The following is a 23,558-nucleotide window of genomic DNA, read 5'->3' on the forward strand; positions in this document are numbered from 1 at the left end:
CCGGGCGGAGGGTCTCAGGCTCTCCCCACCAGCCGGGACACCAGAAAGGCTGGGATCAGCCCAGCTCCATGGCTGCCAGTGTCAGTGGTGGGCAACCATGGGGGAATGGAGGGAAATTTATGAGGAGAAGAGTCTGTCTATTATCTAGCAAATGTGGCGCTGCTGATACTGTGGATTTATCCTCCTTCATCTCCCCTCTGATTTGTGTCCCTGCCCCTCGCTGTGGCAGATTAATCATGGACAGAGAGGGAAGAGAGACCCTCCGGCTTCCTCTCGTGCAGTCAGAGGGTGGCAACGACAGCAGGCTGGACCATTCATCCATGGCTTCTCCAGCCAGCGGAGAGAGCACAGGCCGTGCAGCTGCCTGTCCCACTTAGAGATGCCCCGTTCCTCTCCTCCCATGGCAGACCCCAGGGCAGGCAGCGGCTGCTGCCCATAATCTGTAGGTGAGAGCACTTCTCGCGGTCAGGGCTTCCAGGGTAGAACAGCGGGTGAGAAAATTCATGGGTCACGTATCCCCTCGCTCATGCAGTGCCCTAAAAGTGCTATCAACACTCCTCGAAGTGCCTTCAGACCCGCGGCACCCACAGCCCATCCCCTAACTCCAGAGCATGGGTTTGTAGGCTGGGGTTTGGGACCTCGGAGGGCAAAGCCTTCCTCTGCTGCCGAATCCCAGGGCAGCGGGAGGCCTGGGAAAGGATGCCTGGAAACCCCAGGGTGAAAAATAAATCTTCGGTCAGTTATTTGCCCTAAGGCGATGCGTACCTTCTGCGGAGCCTCTTCTGAACTGCCACGTGAGCTGGGAATAATTAAACAGTCATTATAGCCGCAGTAGCAAAGAGCCCCCCAGATCAATCTAATGCATGACCTTTCCCTCTGACTGTTCTCTTTATTTTACCAGCCACCTCCTTTTCAGGTAGTGGGAGAGAAATGAAACAACCCTCCCACCCCAGCCTCCTGCTTCGCCCCACACGCGTGGACCATCACGTCCTCAGCCGGAAACCTGTGGCCCGCTCCGAGCAGGGGCTCCCAGCAGGGGCATGGGGTACCAGGGGTTGATAAAGAAAAACCCAGCAGGGGAGAAAGAGCCGGGGGTGTCAATGGGACAGAGCAAATAGGCGGTTTTAGCACGGTCAGGTCATGCCACAGCGTTTCATGATCCTGCTGCCTTTCTGCTGCAGCTTCATCTCTTTGGGGGAGGCGGGTGGCTGCCCCGCGGGGTCAAGTTTGTCACAACCGACCACGCTGAGCACAGAGGCCTCGCAAATACTGACTGGGGGAGCATCTGGGAAGCACATCTGGGACTGTACATGCAGAGCGTTTCTAGTCCTGACTCCAGTCTCTTCGGCAATTTTTACCATCACTCGGCCCCTTTCCCCATCGTGGGATGCAGGAGATCTTCTAGGCAGCGCTTGGAGCAGGTGCCGCTAGAGGAGCCACAGCAGGTTAAAACTCCCAGCGCGCTTCCCCCGACGCCACGGGTCGCACCCGGCCGTGCCGAGGGCTGTCACCGGCGGCTAGGTGAGGATTGGGCCTCGCATAGGTTTGGGTTTTTTTTAAATCAAACTCCCATTTCCTTATTTAGGCTTCAAGTGATACTTCCACTTATTTAAACTGGCATTCACAAAAATCCAATTCCCTCTCTACCCGGCGACTACTTATTTACGGCTGGCGCTGCTGTCTGCAGAGCTCTGCTTGCTCCGCTGCCGGGGCTCCCATCCCAAGGCTGCCTGTTCAAGCTGTGAGTCCTGCAGCTAAAAATAAATTGTTTCCACTGGATTATTTTATTTAGGAAAAAAAAAAAAATTAGTTGGCTGCAGCTTGAAGAAACCTTTTGGCTTTGCAAGATCTCATGTGGGAGCTGCATGTGCTCTGGCTGGTGCCCATCAAATCCAGAGGCTGCCGAGAGTTGTTCTGTGGAAGAGTTGCAGAGCTGGAAGACACCAGCTGCACGGCAGTAGCTCTTTTACCACCTCTTTAAAACACTTCTGTCTGCAATGTCATTAAGGGATGAGCACAAACAACTGTAGCTGCCTGAGCTCAAGGAACTTCTGCTCTTGCAGTCATTATTAATTACCTGTGGGGAGCGCAGCTGGGGGGTGGCTGCTATGCCAGGTACTGAGCTCAGCCCTTCCTTGATGGATGCTCATCACAAGCCCTGCCTTGCCCTGGCTGGGGGCTCTGCAGAAGTCTCGTTTGGACGCGCTTGGGGAGCCCAAGCAGCTGTGGTGGGCTGAAGCGCGGCCTTGGAGCTGTTTCCGACCTTACTGGTGCTGCACTGAGGCGTCAGGCAAGCCCCGTCGCTGCTCTGAGCTCAGATTTCCCCCTGAGCACATCTCTCTCTCGGTCTCCTCGAGCTGTAGCTGCAACTGCAACTGAACTTTCCAGCCCTTGCTCCGGGATGCTGCGGTGATGCCCCGGAGCCAGCACGGTCGGCGCGCGCGCGCTGCCGTGAGCACAGAGGAGGAAGGCTCCTGCCCCTGCTTCCCTCGGGCAGGTGCCTGGCACCGGGCTTCTGCCCGGGCCGGGGGGCCAGCAAGAGCCCTGCCTGTGTGTGGTGGGCTCTGGGCACCACGAGCACACGCTGGGTCGTGGTCCTCTGCCCGGCGGCTGGTGAGCCATCTCCCACGGGGAGCGAGGCTTCTGCTTGTCTCCTGACCTGGGCACCCAGGAGACCTCTCTTTTCTTTTGGAGGAAACCTGAGATTCCTACGACAGCTTGCGAGAGCAAAGGCTTAAAGGAAAAGGACAGGTATCACTTTGCGTTTTACCGTCAATCAGGGCACTTAACCTTCAGCTCGTGCCCTGGGTTTTCCGTATGGGAAGCAGCAGGTTCCATTCATGGGGCTCATAAGGGACCACTCCTTCCATATTGCTTTTTTTTTCCCTATGGCAAAAGGCAAGGCCATAACAAAAAAAACCCAAAACAAAACACACCTTGAAAGTCATTGTGTGTAATAGCAGCCGTGGCAGGGGTAGAGAAAGCCCACGACTGGGTAAGGAGGGCACGTGTTTGGCGCGCTGAGCTGCCCTTCGGGACCTCACGACCGACGCGCTGGGTCCGAACAGCCCCTTGGGGCTCGCTCAGGGCGATGGCAGGGGACTCCCAGCTGCACCTGGGGGTGCTCCTAATCAGACCCCTGCCCAGCCTTGAAAGACATCTGCATGTCTGTGGTGTAGCCCGAGTCTTGCTTTCATTGTGGAGGGCCTTGCTGAGAGTAAAGGTTCCTCTTAAAGCTGATGTGCCCTAATACAGAGGAGCGATGGGACCCTGGCGAGCGCCCTGGGGCGTGTGGGGACCCGGCTGTGCAGCTGCCGTTAAGGTTAATGGGAGATGCGGACGCAGGGCAGAGCCCTCCAGCAGCACCAGGGCAGGGACCCAAACGCGTGGGGATGCGTGAAGGCGCGGCCAGAACTGGTGTCTCGGCCCCGAGAAAGGGAAGCAGCCTTGTATCGTTTGGAAATGCAAGTCGTCGGGAGAGAGAGGAAGAGGCTGCCCAAATCCCTGGGTCTTTCCAGGGCGTTTCTTGTCGTCTTTGGCACTTTGGGAGGGTTGCCTAAAAGGGAAAGAAGTTGTTTTGCTGTAATGAACTAGATAAACAATTCCCCAAATAGATTAAAACTAACTGTAACTTATAAATGCGGGTAGTAATTATATTTTATTAGCTAGCAAAACACCATTTTTTTATTTCGTAGGATAATTCTGTGTAAATCACCTTAATTAGAAGTGTCAGACGAGCCCGTGAATATCGTACTTAGTAACTAATTTCCTATGTACAGGTTATAATTTAAAACACATGGATCACTCGCCGAGTGGAAATATGCTAGCCATGAAATAATGTGGGGAGTGTTGGGGTTATTACTATGTAAATGTGTAATCATTTCAGACCACTGCAGCCTGGCTGGGTGATTAAAGAGAATCCCAAGGTCTCCAAAGATTGTGCTCTCTGCAAGGGCCTAGAGCGAGAAAACTTTAAAAGGCACCGAAAAGTGTTTGAACTTTAAAGGTCTTGATTTCCCTTTTACCATTTTTAATTTGTCTGTGGTGTTTATGGAGGGGAAGGTCTCTCTTTGCTGATGGCCTTTCGATTCTCAGCCCGCTGTCAGCATCCTTAAGAGGTGCGGGGGGCTGCAGCCACTCTAATTCGGGGGGTTGTTTAGCAGGGTGGAGGAAAGCGCCCTTAAATTGCAGGGTCTTGGGACTTGGGCTTGTGGCCATTCCTGACCAATCTCTGGAAAGAAATAAAAACAAACTGCAAACTCTTACTAGCAATAGAGCAGGACTAAATTGCAAGGAGGGGGGTGGTTCTTGATAATCCTCCAAATGAAGAATAAAATAACCTCTGCCAAGTTATCTAAATCAGTCCCTTTCCTCAGCAGTCCCAACGGCAGAAGACTGGCCTTTCGGCTGACCAGAGAGACTCTCATCCTGAAAACTGTAGTTTCCTGGCACTAACACCGTTTCTGGGAGGAATTAATGAGATTCTTCCTCTTTCCCTCGAAAAGGAATAATTTTAAACACCTTTTAACAAGAAAAGGGAGGAAATGAGTCGGGTTTTTTAACCCAGCGTTTGGATTATAAAAGGAAAAAAAAAAGTTGTTTCACACTTTGGGCGATTGAGAAGTTCATGGTAGCACTGGAGATAGGGATGGGGTGGAAACCTTTCCCACCGCACGCGTTCAGGCACAGATGGGAGGTGGTGCCCGGGCTGCATCTTGGGGGGCAGCGGGGACTGACTCTGCTCTGTGCCACCTCCTGAGAGCAGGGGGGGCATCCTGCACCCCCCAGCAAGCATCCGGCAGCGCATCCCCTCAGGGAAGGGGGACTGCCAGGGAGGCGATTGCCCCAGCCCGTCGATCGGTGGTCCCCGGGAGCCGCAGCCGCTTGCTCCGGGAGCAGACCTGCGGCGTTTGGGGTGACCTGATGGCGATGGGTAACTGCCTGTGTCCCCTCCGTTTTGGGGTGGGGAGCGAGGGTGGTGGCACTGGGAGAGGAAGGGGGCCGTAGCCCCGAGAGAAAACATCTTCCTCCATCCCTGCTCATTTCATAACACCAAGCCATCTGCCAAATCAAGGCAGATTAAAGCCAGCCAAATTCAATTTCTCCCCGCTGCCACTGCAGCTCGGCATCTGGGGCTAAAGTGTCCCCGACAAAGCGAACATGACAGGCACATTGCTTTTTTGTCACATCTAGTACCGTGTTGATCTTCTAAAAGTCTCATAAAAATTTATTGATGTCTCCCATATTGCTGTGATTGAGAAGAAAGGAGCGCGGGTGTGCGGAGCCGGGCGCGCGCACGCGGGCGAGCATGTGTGCGTGTGTATATTAATGTTTCTGAAGTAGATCTGATTTGATATGTCTTGTTCTATTGTCAGCATCTGTTTAGCGAGGCTTTTTAATACTTTCTGGCTGCCGATCACTCATCCTTAGCCTGGGATGCAGGCTTGCATACAAATTTTGTTATTAAACACAATTCTATTCCCCCCCCTTCCCCAACCTCCGCTTCCCCCCTCCACCCACCCATCCATCATCTCCCCGGGGCTATGGGGAGCTGGGAGCCAGCCACCCCACCGGCGTGCACTTACAAGCACAGGCACTGGGCTTGGCAACATATTTCAAGAGCCTTTTGCCTGCTGCAGGTGCTTTGCATTGACAAATCGAATCATGGGGAAATAATTTATTTCCTAATGCTGTTTGCAGCATGTTAGCAGGAGAATTTACATGAGAGAGATTACTTTAATAACAAAAAAATTACAGTGCAGGCCTCCCCGCCATGTCGGTTTTGATATGTAATTGTTTCAAGTTTAACCTGTCTGGAAGGGGGAAGGTGTTATTAAATCTATAGCATCTCCCGCTGGCGAGGGCAGGCGAGGAGGAGCACCGTGGTGGGGACCTCCTTCCCTGCTAAACGGGAACAAGCTGAATTAACAAATCACTCCAGCCTCCGGCAGAGATGCTGCCTCCGAGGCGCAGCTGGAGGAGAGGGGATCTTCTTTCCCTCGCTTTTACGCCAATTCAATCGCCTTCTCTTTCCTTCCCTCCTGTTTTTTTTATTGTGCCCGACGCCACGCAGGGCTCACCACCTCCGCTCCCCTGCTCCCCGCTTTTCCCCGGGGCTGAGAGGAGCTGCGCAAGCCCCCGAGGGGGGCGAGAGCCAGGAGTTGACTCTGCGCCGTGTGTCTGGGTTTGGGGGGTTCCACTTGTAGGGCCGCTTTATTCCAGATGGAGAAATACTTGGCGCTGCCCTCCTTTCCGTGCCCCTCCGGTCGGGGTGAGGAGGCTCTCGCCGTTCTGGGGAAGGGCAGCCATGCGCTTTGCTATCTGACCTCATGAGATCCCTCGAAACGCTCCCCCCTTTGCCCGCCGCAGCAGTTTTGTGAGTCTGATCCCGTTCTCTTCTCTCTTGGCAGCAAGAGCTCCATCCTGAAGGATGCCATGGCAGCGGGCACCCCCAAGGTAAGTGAGCACAACTCACCACTCTGAATCAATAAGAGTATAAATAATACTAGACTCCTGCTGGGCTATAGGTGTCAGACCTTACGTTGCCTTTTCAGTACTTGCTTTGCCACCCAGGGATGCTCTTTACACCCCCTCACCTTCCCAGCCCGCTCCCTGTCCTGCCACTTGCTGTCCCCAGGAAGGTGGCCGTGCTTTGGGGGCCGGCCAGCATCGGGGGATGCCGCTGTCCCCATTCACCCGCTGGGCTGGAGCGGTCCGGTCCCCGCAGAGGCTCTCGTTCCCCACGCAGCCGAAGGACAGTGGAGCTGAAGGACCCAGCGGGCTCCGGGACTCCAGATTGTGTCTAACGACAGCTAATGAGAGCTGATCACACGCAGGCTGAGCTCAGCCTGGGAAATCATGTGCGGGAGTTTCTGGAGCCAGAGCCATATGCCAGCTTTGGAAGAGGGGAGCGGGACTGCCTCAGGGGGAGCGAAGCACATCCGAGGAGGAGCCCAAATCACTAAAAGACTCCGCCTCATCCATATCCCCCTCCCCAGGACCCAACTCCCATCTCCTTGGCTCAGAATGCAAAAATACAAAATGCACAGAGCGTCATGGCATCATTTACTAATTAGCATTACTGTTAGATGGACTTCATGTGATACGGCAGCAGGAAGGACCAGAGCTTGGGCAGGCAAGTGTGTGGCAGGGAGCACCGCAGGGCAGCTGGGCATTGCCTGGCCTCCGAAAACCACGCTGTGCTCCCCAAGGCGGGCGAAGGCAAGTGATCCAGGCTCTCCTGCACTTCTGGTGATGCAGTCCAAGCCGGGGAGGCTCCTGGCTTCCAGGGAGGGGCAAGAGTGCTGCTGGCTCTCCTGCGTGAGAGTGAGTGAGAGGGTCTCACTCTCCCTCTTTTCCTCTGGAAGCTTTGGGTAGTTTTTGGCATGTGATGTCAGAAACAGAGACTGACATTTCAGCTCTAGGTTTTTCCTTTGGGGCTGGGTGTCTTGCCAAGCACACACCTTGTCTGCTCCACCAGGTGAGGGGCTGGGGAGTCACCGTGCTGACCCAAGTTCCCGGCAGGCAGGGACACCTCCCAGGTCAACCCAACAATTTCCCAAACCCCACAAGGGAAAATAAAGATCGTGGAGATACTCTGTAGTGCTCCACACCTTTGGCATTCCCATCCCCTGCATGACTGTCCTTGTTTCCCATGGGAGACCAGGAGCAGACCGGAGACCTGACTCTTTCTCCCATGAAAAACAAGTAGTGCAGAAAGCAACCCCCAAACCCAGCTGCCGCTGATAATCCATTGAGTGTGAGGCTGCCTTGGGACATCTCGAAAGCTGGAAAGGGCACCTGTAAAATGAAAGCAGCTGGACTCTGCAAGCTTCCCTTTCCCTCCTCATCAGGTCTGAGCGGAGATAACTCAACGGGCCCAAACACATCGCCTGCGAGGGAGAAGGATGGCTAGGAAGACAGATTAGCTGTTTGGAGGGAAACGCAGTGAGTGACTGACAGAGACCAGATAAAGAAGAAGGTCCATCTTGCGGCAGGGCCGGGCTTTTGAAGTTTCCATTGACAAAGAATCCCATTTGCCTTGAGTGAGGGGATTAAACTGGGACTGGAGCGTCGTTCTATGTAAAAGAGATCAATCGTCCCCTGTCACCACATGGATCTTTTCCCTTTGCCCGTCACGTCTGGGGCTAAAAACATTAACTTCAAGAAGCCAGGAGAGCAGGGAGGGAGAGGGTGAAATCAGGAAATCTTTCATTCCCTTCTCAGAGAGCTTGAAAGCCTCTCAGCTCGGGAGGATTCATTATTTCTAGGTGGTTTTTGCTGGGAGACAAGTCCTGTGTGGCATGGGAAGGCACATGCTGTCACCTTCACCTGAGCTTGGTATTAAAGGCTCCTTTGTAACCGCATGGGATTGAGGAGATGGGTGGTGGGAAGATAAAGGCTTCTCTTTCTCTTTGTGCCCACTGAGTGTTTGCAACATGGGGTGGGAATAGCCCATCACGATGTGAAGTCCCTCCTCTAAGAAAGTCCTGCTGGGGACAAAGCTGGGCCTCTGGGCCACCCTCAACAGGGGTCCCAGGCAGAGGGATGGGGGACAGACCTCCAGGTGGGCTTGCAGCCCATACCCAGGCACGAGGGGAGGTCTGGCAGGCACCGCCTGGGAAGAGCTGGGACCTGTGCCGTGCCATGTCATGCTTGCTGTCCTGGGCACCAGTGGAAGGAGTCATAGGGACTGCGGGGACTGCCACGAGGTTTCCTGGCTGGTCCCTCTCCTGGTGCCAGCAACAGGGCTGGCAACTCCAGCAGCTCAGCAGTGGGAGAAAAGGGATGCACCTCCACGTCCCTCAGGAGCGTGCCCTGGCAGCACGGGTAGGGACAGGCTGGTTCCGCTCAGGGGCGTGGGAACTGGGGTGGGGTGCAGGCTGGTGTTACCAAAGGTGTTACCTTTGTGGTCACCAGTGGTTTTAAGACCACTTTAGGACTCATTTAGGGCCTTTGCATATGCTATCATGGGCTGTCACTACTTCTGTGCTGGCTTAAGGCTCTTCCTGGGGTGCAGCTGGGTCAGAGGATTTAACTCCCCACCCCATGCTCTGTCTCCTGGCTCTGCTCCCATCCCTTCGCTGCCATTGCCCCAGCAAATGCCTCTCCTGGCAATAAAAGCCCAGATGTAAGCGCATATTCCTCACTCGCTGCTTCCCTGCCCCTAAAGAGCTGTCACTCGTTGCACTGGGTCAAGTTTCATGGCAATATGTCAAAGAAATTCCAATCACTCAACATGGGATGTGATGAATGCAGGATTATTGTATCAGGTTCTTCTGTTACGGGAGCTGACGGAGGCAGTGACGGCCAAGCAAGGGCCGCGAGCTGGGGGGCTCCAGCCAACACGTCTGCTCACTGCCTGGGCTCCCTCTCTGCGTAGGCAGCTCAGAGGGCAGCGCTGAGCACCAAATAGCTCCGCAGTGTTCAGGATCCTTGTTCGCTTTCTGATAGCGACCAAGCCCAATCGATGGTGGTACACCAGTGTCAACAAGCCACTTGGACAAGCAGATGACAAACTTGTGCAGTGAGCCTCAGGATGAGATTTCTGTCCAACCCTGGCTGCCACTTACTTAGGAAAGCTGGTGACAGCAAGCTGGGCTCTGCCAACCTCTGGCTGGGGAGAAGGGCCTGAGATAGCTGCTGGGTGTCTTCAGGAAGTCCTGTGGCCTGCAGACAGCAAGGGGAACAGCACTGTCTCCTCCCAGCTGCACTTTCTGTCCCCCATGGCAAGCTTGGATGCTCACTCCATGGCTTGTGATGGCCTTTGGTGCCTTGATCTTCATGTTGCTGAGAGCCAGGTAGCCCACTGAGCCCCCACAGGTCAAGGTGACAGCTTGCTCTTGCTGGGCTGCCTTGTGCCTATGCTTTGCAGAAAGCCCATCTCCTTTGCAGAAAGCAAACCTAGTGGCCCTGCTCTGGGAAATGTATTCCTCAGGCATTGGACTTCAAGGAGAGTCGTGGACATCTGTAGTATCCTTCCCTGATAATATGTCTGAGACACCAGGAGGAAGAGGAGGAGTGGGAAAAGAAATTCTTCACCAAGGAGAAGCTTCTGTGTTGGTGGGAACAGATGCTTCATGCCCATGGGAAAGGATGAAGGATCTCCTTGCTCTTGCTGAGCTAGAGACTGTGGTCCTGTTCACCTGTGTGGGCTGGGCGCTGCTCACTAACCTTTCACTGTTGTCCTGGGTCACCATGGGGAAATGCAATACCAGAGCCACTCAGGAGGGCACTTTCTGAAGGTGTGTCCAAGCCAGCCATGCCCCAGATCTCTGTGGGTCCAGAGCTTCCCTGCAGCACTCCCCAGCATGGCCAGAGGCCATGTTTCAGGCAGGCCGGGCATCAGGAGTGTCTTGCAGAAGTGTACGGACAACACCATGGGCTATGTCCAGGCTCATGGCTGCCCATGTAGGTAGCTGTCACAGAATCATTAAAGTTGGAAAAGACCTTTAAGATCATCAAGTCCAACCATTAACCCAACACCACCATGCCTACTAAACCATGTCCCAAAGTGCCAAGTCTACATGGTTTTTGAACACTTCCAGTGACGGTGACTCCACCACCTCCCTGGGCAGCGTGTTCCAATGTTTGACCACTCTCTCAGTAAAGAAATTTTTCCTAATATCTAGTCTAAACCTCCCCTGGCCCAACTTGAGGCCAGCATGCAGTTCCCCCAGGCATTGTTCCTGGGTTTCACGCTCTCCCCTTACCTTTCCCCTCTTGCCTGGGCTGCCTCTTGCAAGGGGTTGTGCAGGAGAGGAGCGCACGTTGAGTTGAACCCATGTTGGTGAGGTGTATGAGCAGTCTGAGTCCGACTGTTCCTGCTCTTCCTTGAGCAGGCAGCAGTAACGCAGAGAGTCAGTGTCCCCAGGTCCTAACAGCTTCCTAAGAGCACTTCTTTGACACTGCCTGCCTGGCCTATGGCTCACCCTCCACGGGCTATCATCTAGATGGGATATCATCTCTGCCCAGAGAGATCTGAACCCCTAAATTTCAGGATATTAGCTGCAGACTGTTACCTGTCACCTAGTGGCATCTGCTGAACTTTCTCATATTCCCTCTAAAAATGCTGGTACTGACCTCTGGAAGGGGAGAAGCTGGGCTCGGTGAGGCACCCCAGCTCTTGTGGAGGGTTTGGCATTCTTTTTCCACCTGCTGCTTCCCAATACGTGACTGCAAATTGCCTTTCCCACTAAGGGTCCAGCCCGTGCGCTGGCTCTTGCTGCAAACAAGCACTGAAGCGAGCGGCCAGGAACAAAACCCATCTCCCGTGCCCAGCAGACGCTTGCGGCGGGTTGGCGTAGGTGTGCACCCAGCTCCTCGGAGGGTGCCCACAGGCGGGCGGCCAGCATGCCGCGCCGAGACCTCTGGCGGAACTGGGAACCGAGCCACAGTGCCAGAGCTCTTTGATTCCCCCACCCACCCCTGTGGTTTTACAGCTTCACCAAGCAGTTTGAGAGAGAATTACAGCACCTAGAGGGAAATTTGACCACTAAAGCCCTCCAAGGAAAAAGAGCTTTGAAGCAAGCAAGATTTGGAGCCTTAAACCTTGACAGAATGTCTGTATTAAGCCCTTCCCAGCTGCCTCGCTCGAGATGAAATTTCTAGCACAGTCATTTAACTTCTCCGTATCACGTCTGGTGGTAGGAACAGGGGACTGGCGTTAGAGCCCCGGTGTCTTAACTCCTTCTCTTGTGTCACGGACTTGCTGGGGGGGTGGAGAAGTCACTCAGCATATCTGTGCCCCCTCCCTCTGTAGCTGTGATTTACAAGGAAAGATTAGAAAGCTAAATCTGAGCATTGTGGTAAAGCTATGGCCAAGCTGGGGGCAGGAGAACAGCCCACAGATCCGCAAAGGAAGGGAAATTACCTAGGACGAGTGTCGGCTGAACGTGCTCCCTGCCAGTTCGGGGTGATAAATACCACAGCCACTCCGAAAATGAAAATCTCTGCCAGGTTTTATTCCATAAAACAAATTACCACACGAACAAAATAAAGCCCCTCGCTCCCCTTGGGCCAAACAGCTGTGCCCTCCCGTTAGTCCAGGGGAACCCACTGCGTTCGGCAGGAGGAGCGGAGAGAGCTGTGGTCCCGGAGGGCAGCCGGGCAGGCTGGCAGACCCCGGCAGACCTTGGCCAGACCTTTCCCCCTCGGCCCCCAACGGGCAGTTCTGCTGGAAGGGGCCCCTTTCCCCACCGTGTAGCTGGTGTCTCACCCAAGAGGACCCAGAGCTCGAATACAGTCCCAGGTGTGACCGTAACATGGACAGAAATAAATCGGTAGCTCACATTTCTGTAAGCTTATTCTGCTTACGGAGCACTGGCATCCTTCAGCGAAGGCCAGAAGCTGCTGATACCGTTACTTCTGTTCACTATTCACACCCTTCTCACATTTAAGCCTTTCATCCCCAGCTCCATCACACCTTTATCTCTGCCAGCTAAAAGCCACTGGATAATTTTACCTCTAACTTTTCCCAGGAGCAAATGTGGACCCTCCGAAAGCTCCTAGGAAACTCAGCTCTAATAGTAGCATCTTTGTGTCAGGGATCCTCCAGCAATCACATAAAAAATGGCTAGCAGAGTTAAGGGGGAAAATCGCAGGAAGGCCTGGTATCACTCATCGCTTTCGGGTTACAGTTCCCAAGTGATAACAGCTATTAGCAACACTTTGACGGCTTCCCTACCGTGGAGGGGAGGGCAGGAGACAGAAAACATGTCAAGCCATCACCTCCATGTTAAGTGATAAGTACCTATTTAGGCGGCAGAGTTAAAGCTGAATGCATCAAGCAGAGAACACTTTGTGCCGGAATAAAAAAAAAAAAAAAAAAAAAGCCATATAGATACATAAAAAGCAGGGTTAGGGTATTTGTTCTGCTGACAGCGGCTGTGATGGATTGTTTAAGAAAAATAGACTCCCGGTGTTTTTCCAGGGCTATCAGAGAGCGGGAGTCCGGCGCTTTAATACTCTCGACTGACCGGCCTTGAGAGGCAGCAGAATGCCAGAGGCACGGGCTGGCCTCTCCCAGCGCGAGAGGCAGCGCTTAGGGCTGCGTGCCGGCAATTTCCAGCCACCTCCTCGGTCCGGCGGCTGCACCCTGACACCCGTCCCCTCCCCTCGTGCCGCCCCGGGCCTGCGCCTTGAGCGCCTGTGGGTGGGGAGCCGGCGGCGTGTTGGCACCCGTGCCCTCGCCAGCATCACCTCGGAGCTGCCCGCGGCTCCTCCGCCCAAGCAGGCGGGAGCAGGTCCGGAGCGCGATGGGCTGGGATCGCCGCCGCCGGCACGCCGGCTGCGTGACGCGCATTCAGTCCATGCTGACCCTGCCCGTGTGTTCGTATAGGTAAACTACACGCCGTCGCTAATCGCAAGGAGACTGCTGAAACGTTTGCAGGCGCTGCGGCCCAGCCCTGCAGGATGGCGCGGCCCGTGGAGGGTGTCGGGAGCTCGCGGAGCGTGAACCACGCAGCACGAGCGAGCCTTACGTGGCCTCTGCTTCCTGCAGCGCTGCATCCCCAGGGAGAGCCCGGACACGCGCGCGCGGGCGCGTAGAGCCGTGTATCCGGACGTGCCTCTTCCCCCCGGCACAGCATAGCTGGGCTCCAAGGGGTAGGAAGGAAACGCCGCGTGGGGCCATGGCTGCCCGGCACGGCAGGAGGGGCAGGAGGAAGGAGGGAGTACATGGCTCGGACAAGATTGATGGCCTCGTTGCCATTAAGAAAAAAATTAGCCGGTGGCGGCTATCATATTAAAGGGTGAAGAAGCCGTGAATTATTTTCTTAAAGATCTTATCACTTACAATGATAATTTTACCTTCCAAAAGGCCACTTTTAATGAGGCAAGCCAGGCAAAAAGTCATGATTTAATGCCAGATTTTTTTTTCCAAACACATTTTACTGCTTTTTTGTCCATGTTTAAAAAGCGCCGGTGACCTTTTTTTATTTAGCTTGCCCCAGGTGTAATGCTCAGGCTGATCCTCTCAGGGTTTATAACCTCCACAGAGAGTGCCTTTACCCAATGGAGAGATGATTTAAAGGGGAGGGAGAAATATGAGGCTGCATGGCCGCTCGCACAAGGCCCTTTCTTCATCTTTGATGCTGGGAGCCGTGGTTTGCCAGGGGAGGGGGGAGCAGGAAGGGAGGAGGGTGCTCTCGCCCCGACAGCCCCGCTCAGACGCACCCTGAAGGGGAGCTGGGCTGAACTGGCAACCAGGTGGGGATGAGCTGGCTGGTGGCCTTTCCCCAGGGGCAAAAGGGACATCTCCGCATCAAGGCTTGCGCCCACCATGCCAAAGCGGCTGGTTCCCCAGGTAGGGAGCAGCTCCACACAGCCGTACGGCACGCGTGTCTGCACACAGAGCACCCAGCGCCGCTGTTTTGGGGTGGGAAGCCTGAATTTGGGTCTACTTTGCAGCATGGGCATGCACGATGGCTGGGAGGACAGATGTAAAGCTGCCTCTTCCCTCTGCAGCCATCTTCCCAGATGCTGGTTGAGAGAGGGATGGGGTTCGTATCACTGCTGCTTCCCACTTCACAGAATCACAGAATCATTAAGGCTGGAAAGGACCTTTAAGATTATCAAGTCCAACCATCAACCCAACACCGCCATGCCCACTAAACCACATCCTGAAAAGCCACGTGTACACTTGCTGGGACCCCAGTGGGAGTGAGCAACGTGGGTGCAGGGAGCAGCAAATCCTCGGCTTGGCATGCTGTGGCCAGGCATCCTCGCCACTTAGCCATCGGAAAACAGCCCCAACATGACAATTTGGGATAAAGGAGGCCAGAACTGGGATGGTAGAGAGGCTGGCCTAATGCAGAAATGAAAGTCACCCTGATGGCAAGTGCCTTTCCTAATCCCTTAGCCCCTGAGCCTGCATCCCTGCCTGCCCCCATGGCTGCCTGAAAGGCAAAGCATGGCACAGCGCACGGAAATGAGAAAAACAAATGAAGTCAAGTTTCCTAAGAGTGAAGGGGAAGTGTGACTTGGCATCTCTAACGCTGTGTTTAACATGCCGGCGAGGTATTTAGAATTGAAGTGCTTGCACACAATTTAAAAATAGACAGTTTATTAATCTAAACTGCAAGTGTATGTAGAAGAGGCCTCGAGATTGACATCTTTGGGATTAGTTTAGCCCTGCGTTTTTCCAGAGGTCATCGCCATGGTGCTCAGGAGGTTTGTGGAATAAATGGGGCCGGCGTTCTTCCCGGGACCACACGCTAAAAACTAATACATAACGTTTAATTTACTGTCTCCATAGCTAGCCCAACCATTTTTCACATAATAATATTGGATTAGAGCTACCAGAAGCTGAGGGGGGAGCTGGAGATGGGGAGGGTTTGTCTGTCTGTCGCCAAGGAATGGGGAGATGGGTATTTTTTCCCCTTCTCTGGAATACATTGGAAGACAAAACAGATTTAACCCTCCCAGCTCCAGGGCGCTTGGCTTATTAGAGGAGGGGAAGGGCATTAACACTGCTGCAGTCAGGGCTGTTGTTCTGAGTCACACCTGAAGGCTTTGAGCCCCCATGCCTCCGTTTTATAGGACCAAAAATGGTCCTCGTTCTCCGTTTAGAAAATAAGGAAACTGAACAACAGGAGTTATCAGAGGGCTTCTCCAGAAATAAATGAGCCGCTCACCAAAACCCATCACCAGCTGGGTTCAGCCAACACGTGAGGCCAGAGAGCCCCCCCCTGCTCTGCCCCTCTCTGCCCTGGGCAGTGGGGGCTGGTCTCCTGGGGCAGCCCTGGCCGGGTGCCCCCAGCCCCATGGGCTCCCACTGGCCCCCCCAGCGCCCGGCAGCCCCATCGGGCTGAGCTGAGCAGTGTGCCAGCTCTGAGACGTGCTCAGCACAGCCCTCGGCGCTGGCAGGAGGGACCGTGCCCGGGGAGGTAACTGAGCACCCCGACAGGGAGTTCCCCCGTGACCCCTTTCAGGATGTCACGTCTCTGCACAGCCGGCGGAGCCATGCTTTATGGCAGAGACCTGCGGTGCAGACAGCGTTGCTCATGCCCACAGGGTTGAACCCAGCATCCCAAATCCTCCTCCTCCATCCCAAGCCTGCCCTCCCTCTGTGCCCATGCCGACTGCGCTGCCATGCTTTTCTAACCCAGAGAGCCGTCCAAGCCCGGGGGATCACATCCTGCTGACTGAACCGATTTGTATGCTGAGTCATTTTTCCACTTGCTCATATCTTTCCAAAAAATGCACATTTTTTCACGTTTCATTTCAGCCCAGAGGCAAATGTTTCTGGAATACTTGCCTTTCTCTGAGGTATTATACTTTTTAATAATGTTGTCACCACACTTGACCTGTCCAATTCAGATGATATCTACACTTCCCTTCGCAAACATACACATCTCCAAGCAGTCATTTATTGTCGAATCTCGCCCACTGATTCTCAGAAACAAACATCTGGAAAGCTGCATTTCCAGTGTATATTTTTTACAATGTATTGGGCTATATTTTGCCTAGTTATCTAGTTTATATTTTAAATTAGGATTTTAAATTACATCTTTCCCTCAAACTCTTCTAATAATAAAGTTCACTTGCAACTCAGTGTACATTTCTTTAGATGCTGTCAAATTCCCGCAGTAATTTTCCCGCTAGAGTTCACTGTGTGTAGAATTTAGACTTACCTACTATTGACTTGAAGTTTATCAGTGATTTCCTAGGTCTCAAATATCACTGATCTTTTTAACCTTCTAAAACGCCCTTTTTTTCTGTGCTACTTATTAAAATAAATAGCATCATTACAGAAGGAAGAGGTAGTTGCGCTGCAAAGGTGCTGAGAGCTTTAGTGCAGTTTACAAAGCTATTGAGAGATTTTGTGGCACTTAGAGGGGCGGACGAGGGCACGTAAGGACCACTCCATGTCAGCACGCCTTCACCTTACCGTGTGAATTTCTGGTGTGGTCCTCACGCAGTATTCCCAGCAGGGACTGATTCTGCCCCCAGCCACCAGACCTGGGGACAAAATGACCATCCCTTTGTTGCCTGATGCATTTGCACTTAGACCCTGCAGCCTGGTCCCCTCATGGGGCAGGGTCCTATGGGAAGAGCAGACCCAGCCCCACAGCCCAGCAGTCTGTCCCAGTGCAGCCCCACAGCCCAGCAGATGCTCTCCATGGCTTTGAAGACGGCTTAGTGAGGGGCAGAGATCTCAGCAATGCTCACAGCATGAATTTCTCCTTTCTCTTGCAGTCAATTTTGTTGTCGGCCTCAATCAAGCGGGAAGGAGATTCTCCGACAGCATCACCCCACTCCTCAGATGACATCCATCACTCGGACAGATACCAGGTAAGCAGGCAGATGCCATCACTGGTCTCAGCCTTGGGCAGGGAGCCAGCTCGCCCCAGTGCCTGCAGCTCTCTGCGTGCGAGAGCCCGGCTCTCGGCTCTGCACTGGTGCCCCAGCTCGCTTGCCTGCAGCGTGGGGACGTGAGTACTTGGTCCCTCACACGGCTGTGAAGGAATGCTTTTGTCTGCGGCATCCTCCCAGCTCCGACTTTAAACCACAGCCATGCAAAACTGCTTTAAATCTCTGTAGAGGTTTCCGTTGCATTATATTCATCATCATGGTCGTTGCCATGGCTATGTTTATCATTACTTACCCTGTGCCATCGGGAAACTTTCAGAGAAGGGATTTTTTTATAAAACAGTGAATGATGTCAGCCTGCAGCAGGCCAAATGTGTCCATTTCACTGGTGTGCCGCTGCCCAGCAAACTGACTTGTGACTCCCACCCAAAACAGAAATGGTTTTGGACCATTCACAGCCATGCCAGCATGTTTTATAAAACATCCTCTGCCCAGAGGAGCAGCCGGTCTTGACTTGTGATGCAAAAAGTAAAAGTTGAGGGAGATGGAGCAAGAAAAGAGAAAGGCAGCTGCCCAAGAACAGTTTGTAAGTCTTAACTTGACTCTGACTCAACACACATCCAAACCGTTTGGCTGCGAGCCTGCGCCCAGCCAACGGCTTCAAGTAAGCTCTGAAAGGCAGCAGATAAATTAATGGTGATCTTTAGCACAGACCCAAGCGCGCCTCCACCTGCCGTGTGGACAGGCGGGGTGGGCCATGGCTGTACCAGCTTGGCATACGCCCATCACCCTGTATCCTGTGGTGCCCTGCAGCAATACCCCACGTTCAGATCTGCAGAGGAAGAGGTTGATGACCAGTGCTGGGGGTCTTAACTGAGCAGGCCCAGTTATAGCATGTGTTCCTGAAGACAGGTCCTATTAGTAGCAGATTTGTACATTTGTTGCCCATTATTCTGTCCTCTGTCCTATTTATTGTTTATATTATCAAATACAGACCAGATCCTCCATTGTTTGCCATATATTCCCATGTAGCCTTCAGTTATAACTTGGTGTCACATCACAGTCACTTCACTCTCCTATGAATGATGAGACCTGGTGCAAAGTAAGAAAAGCAAAACCCTGTAGAAGATACAGAAATGCCTGATTCAGGTAATCCTGCCCTCTTTCCTGACTGTTTATTAAGGATAATAAATGAAACGTGTTCTTTCCAAAAGGGCACGGAAGAGACTTTTGCCATGGCCCCCTTTTTTGGAGAACACCCCTCCCTCCCCGCTCCACCAGACTTCAATCTCAGTGAAATTGGTGGTCCCTTGTACTCCTCCGTTCCTATAAATTTTTATTATGTCATACTTGAGGACAAATATTCTCAGCAGAAGCCCCCTCTATGTGCTGAGTCTAGCTAGTCTCTAATGTGTTTTAAGTTTGTGAGCATATTTTATGGAGGGTTGCAGCCCTTAATGCAAATGTGTAATGGGAGTTGTAAGTCTGCACTGCAGGGAGAAAAGACTTCTGGGGCCTGATTTTCATTTACGCCTGTGCTGGCTGCGTTATGCTGCTCTGGCCGTGTAAAGGGACCTCAGAGTGGGTGCCAGGGCTGTGTAAAGCCCCAGTGTATCCTTAATAAAGCCACAATATGAATGACAAGTCAGTCTTCCTGGCTTACCAAGTAAAATGCTCAGGAAGCAGAGCAGAAGACTCCCATGGTGGTGACTTCAAGGGCTGCAAAATTTAGCTTTCCATATGCAGAGAAGTGCTGGAATTATGAATGTCCCTTGTGTTATCTGTGATCTAGTCGTGAATATACAGTGTATTAGTAACATGCTAGAACGTGAGTTATTTGCGTTATCAGTTTTCAGAATTCTGTGGCTTGGTTTTCTTAGTCTTCATGCTTATTTACAATGGGAATATTTAAGGAAGAAAGAGGTTTATGAATAGGAGTGCTACAGGAATACAGGCTTGCACTGCGCTTGGGCTGCTTGCATTGTTCCCCACGCTGAGAGGGAGCTGCAGCAGATGCGGTGGGGTGGCTCCAGGACATGGGGAGGGGGGATCCTCTTGCCTCCCCTCTGCCAAGCCTGGTTGCTGGAATTTGGTACATAGACACTGATCGGACAGAGGTGGTGGCAGCTGATGTAGTGAAAGACCTTGTGATATGGGTCAGTGGTGGGTGCTCCTCTGAGATACAGCATCTTCTGTCAATCAGGGCTTTTCCTGCGCTCTGAGGTAAAATACGGCTATTTTAGTTAGATTTAGATACAAACCTGAATCCCCGGTGGAGTAATCAACAGCAAATTATAAATCATTCACCGTACTGCAAAGATAACATTTCAGGCTCAGAGGGAGACCAGCTTTTGTGGGTCAGCTGAGCCCACAAATTATTTGTGGCTGAATAACATGTGGAGTAAGTATAACTGAAAGCCTAAAATCCTTGTCCAGGAAAGGTTCACCTCCCTCCACCTGAGCTCAGCGGTGAGTGTGTCTCCTGAAAGACAGCTTAATTAATTAGAAGGGTAAAACCAACAATCAGCAGCTTTGATTTTGTAAGTAAGTACATGTATGAAAATACAGCTGCATTTCAGGTTGCAGACAGAGCCGGGACGTACCATGCAGGTTAGCACTGTGCAAAGCTTACCAGCCAGCACCTGAACTTGCTGACTGCCCATCATCTTCTGATACAGCAAAACATATTGTTTGGGTTTTTTTGTTTTCCTTCTTAAAGGAGAAGCAGATTGTCACATGCCAGAGCAAAGATCCAAAATGTAGGTCTGATTCCAAGAAACAAAGTCTGAGGAGTCTTCAGAGGGGAGAACAAACAGGATTCGTGTGTGTAGGAGCCTGTCCTGCCCAATTTCTAGCCACTAGCTCTGTCCTATCCTCAGGCTGGTCCACTGGGGCTGCCCCCCCTGCTACAGCTGTGGGGCAGACATAGGAAAGAAATCCACAAGCCATATTTGATTGCCCAGGTTTCCTGAAATGCAGAAAGGAAAAGAGAGGGAAGAGGCTGAAGAGCACAGGGGAGGTGGCCATGCTCCACCTGCAGCCTGGGTGCCCTCGTGCCCAAAGGCAGAGGCCACTTCTCCTCGGGAAGGCCAGGCAGATTTCAGACCCCCGAAACTGAGGTCGGTGCCATCGGGGTAGGCCGGGCCGGGGTGCCCAGCCCAGCCCTGGCAGGTTGTGCTCAGCTCGCAGGACAGGTGGGAAGGCCGGGGCAGCACTCAGCGCTCCATGGCAGGGCTGGGGCTGGGCAGAGCCCCTGGCAGGGCTGCTGGGCCCCCACGGGCCACGTGCCTTTGAGTCTGGTTACCCCTCGGGCCTTCACCGGCCCGGTGCTCTTGGGGCCCGAGGGCCCCCAATCCCTAGTTGGGCAAGAAAAGTTGCAGAGAGGCTGCCCCTGGTGCCTGACTGGCCAGCACCTTGGTTACAAGTTGGGCCCAGGGCCCAGATTGGCTAGTGCTGCTGGGCCTAAAGGCCGCTCAATCTGTATTGGGCAAGGAAACCTGGATTCCAGTTTTCCCTGGGTCCTGATTGGCCACGTGCCTTTGGCTTCCACATGCTCCTGGGTTCTGATTGGCCATTTGCCCTTGGGTTCCAGTGGCTCCTGATCTTCGATTGGCCAGGCCCCCCTCGGTTCCAGCCGCGCCTGGGCCCTGATTGGTCGGGGCTCGCTGGGCCCTGCTGCCGCCTGTCGGTTGCCATGGGAACTTCCTCCGCTCGCGCCTCTCCCCGCCGGTTTCCTGGTGAACTTTCACCCGCTCGGCGGTGGGTCACATGACCGGGGCCAACATGGCGGCGGCCGCTGGGGGCTGATCGGTGGCGCCTGCCGGGCCGCGCCGTATCCGCCCGCATCCCAGGCCGCGCGGGGGGGTCCGCCCCCGGGCCCGCCGCCCCGCTGCTGCCCGCGGCTCCCGCGGCTATGCAGAGCGGCAGGAGGGGGCCCGGCGCCGGGGGCCGGGAAGAGGTGGGTGCGGGGCGCGGGTGGGGGGGGCAGGCCCGGGGCCAGTGCGTTGTCCCGGTGATGCGCGGGGCGGGTGGGACCTGGCCGGGCCTTCTTTAGCGGCGGGGGGAGAGTTGTTTACATCCGTCGCCTGCGGGCCGGGGGCCCTGACACTTCTCCGTTCTTGTCTCCCTTCTGCAGACCTTCCTGCGGGTGCGAGCGAACCGGCAGACCCGGCTGAACGGTGAGTGCGGCCCCGCGCGGCGCCCCGGGCTGCCCCCGGCCCGCCGGGCCTCCTCCCGCGCCTCCCCCTTCCCGGAAAACTTTCCAGAGTTGGGCCGAGTTGTGTGATTTCCCCTCCACCCCGCGCAGGCCGGGAGCTGCGACCTGCCTCGCCGGGCCCTCGACGTGCAGCTGGTGGGGCACAGGCTGTGTTGGGGTGAAACCCTGCGCGTTCACCTCTGGCTTCCTGGGGGGAATAGTTCTCGCAGCTGGAATCCCACTGGCGAGTTTAGAACTAGGCCCTGAATCCTGTATTTTAAATTATGGGGCCAGGCAGCTGTGCTTTCACAGCTCACATGGTAGAATCTTGCAGTAAACTTTTAAACCAGCAGTCTGAGCGGCCGTGCATCTGACGTCATGTTGTGTTTGTTTTTTTTTTCTCTCACACCCACAGATGCTGGTGCATTACTTTAATTCTTGTTATTCCTGAGTGTTCCTAACAACAAGTAAATAAGTATTTCTAATGAAAAGTGTCTTGGTATTTAAGAAACCAAGAGAAAATCCCATCTTTGTGTTTGTAAATCGGGAAAAAAGCTGAAAGTATACTTTTTTTTTTTTCTTGAGATGAAGTTGAAACTCTTTTCCCGAAGTTCAGAGAAGTCAGAACTTACCATTTAAATAGTAACAATATTCTGTCATCTGATTTTTGTATTGCTTGTAGCTCGTCTTATATGCACCATTTAGTCAAAGTTTGGGTGTTCAGGCTATCGGGAGACGTGTTAATTTTGAGCTTCCTGCTGTGATAGTTTGAGATAAGACAGTGACTTTGTGCTGATGCAGTTTATTTGGAAGAAGATAAAAGATAGAGAGATACTTTTAACAAAATAGCAAAAGGCTTTCGAGTGTACCGATACCAAATTAGTTTACTTGAATTTGAAGTGAGAGATGTTTAGCATAGTCTTAACCAAAACAGAAGTGTTATTGAGTTACTGACCTGATAACTTTAAGTTATACATAACTGAATTCATAGCAAGTTTGGAGATTTTTAAATATCAACCTGGAGGGCCAAAAACCTGTGAACTCCTGAAAGTCTGTTAAGTCATACAACAAAGAGATGAGTTGCCTTGCATCAGTTACAGGTAACTGCTGGCAGGTGTGCTCACATCTGCACTCCTAGATGAGTGCAGTGAGCTGTCAGCATTGGCAGGTAGACTCTTTTCCTGACACAGAGGCTTCAGATGGCTGAAATGCACTGAGGTATTGCTCTGCAGTGACTTGTTTTGTGTGACAGAGGTCTCTGGAGTCAGTGATGTCAAACTGTTTTTTTATCATTTTTGGATAGCTGGGGCTAAGCTCCCACCTTCCACCTTTTTTTTCAGGCTAACAATGTGCAGTTACCTTATTTTACTTTTAAAAAAAAAGTCTGAGCCAGGCTTGTGAGATTCTCGGTGTTGTGGAGTCCTTCAGTATGAATGAAAGCTCTTGATGACAGCATGCTCTGCTGAACTGGCTTACTAGTGCTTTATGCTTTTGACTTTAGCCCAAAGTAGGGCTGCAGCACAATCTCTGTAGGCTGGGATCTACGAACTCCTCTTGAACCCTATTCTTGGATATTTTTGTGAACCTGGTCTTATCATCTGAAGGGAGGCTGCTAGTTTTGTACAGTGTTTGCATTGTTTGTGTATATACCTTTTGGGGCACAGTGAACAGAACTAACAGCCATAAATTAACCAAATGAGGGCATTTGGTTAATTTATATAATGCCCTTGTAATGGAGGTATTTCCTGTCCCTTCTGCTGTATACCCTAACAGTATTAGGTCCAGACATTAGGGAGCTGGATGCAGAAAATACTACCTGAAATGCTGTGGGTCACAAAGGAGGTCAAACTAGATCAGAACTGGTTCCTCCCAACCTTTAGCCTTTTATAACACTGATTACTACTGTTCCCAGAACATACCTGTACTGATGCCTGGTTCATCTGTCAGATTGATATCCAGCCAGACGGTTGGGTAGGTTATACTGCTGCATTCTATGCATGTGACTATATTTGTGACCACTGAACTCAGCCTGCTTTTTTCTTTCCTCCTC

The 23,558-nt window shown here is 52.9% G+C and overlaps 1 protein-coding gene across 4 annotated transcripts in view; it reads left to right on the plus strand.

Annotated features, from left to right (window-relative positions):
• The window catches only part of RNF220 (ring finger protein 220), a gene marked incomplete at its 5' end in the record, with an annotated part of 224,695 nt that overhangs the window by 144,674 nt on the left and 56,463 nt on the right, over nucleotides 1-23,558 (plus strand). For 3 of the 4 annotated variants that reach the window (XM_082003186.1, XM_082003183.1, XM_082003184.1), the window contains 3 exons: nucleotides 6,411-6,456; nucleotides 17,200-17,295; nucleotides 21,449-21,491. In XM_082003186.1, the coding sequence (XP_081859312.1) occupies nucleotides 6,411-6,456; nucleotides 17,200-17,295; nucleotides 21,449-21,491 (185 nt within the window). Of the gene's footprint in view, nucleotides 1-6,410; nucleotides 6,457-17,199; nucleotides 17,296-21,226; nucleotides 21,272-21,448; nucleotides 21,492-23,558 lie in introns of those variants that run through there. The other variant, XM_082003185.1, reaches the window with a different exon arrangement.

Source organism: Phaethon aethereus (assembly GCF_964289735.1).
Source record: "Phaethon aethereus genome assembly, chromosome: 8".
Lineage (NCBI taxonomy): Eukaryota > Metazoa > Chordata > Aves > Phaethontiformes > Phaethontidae > Phaethon > Phaethon aethereus.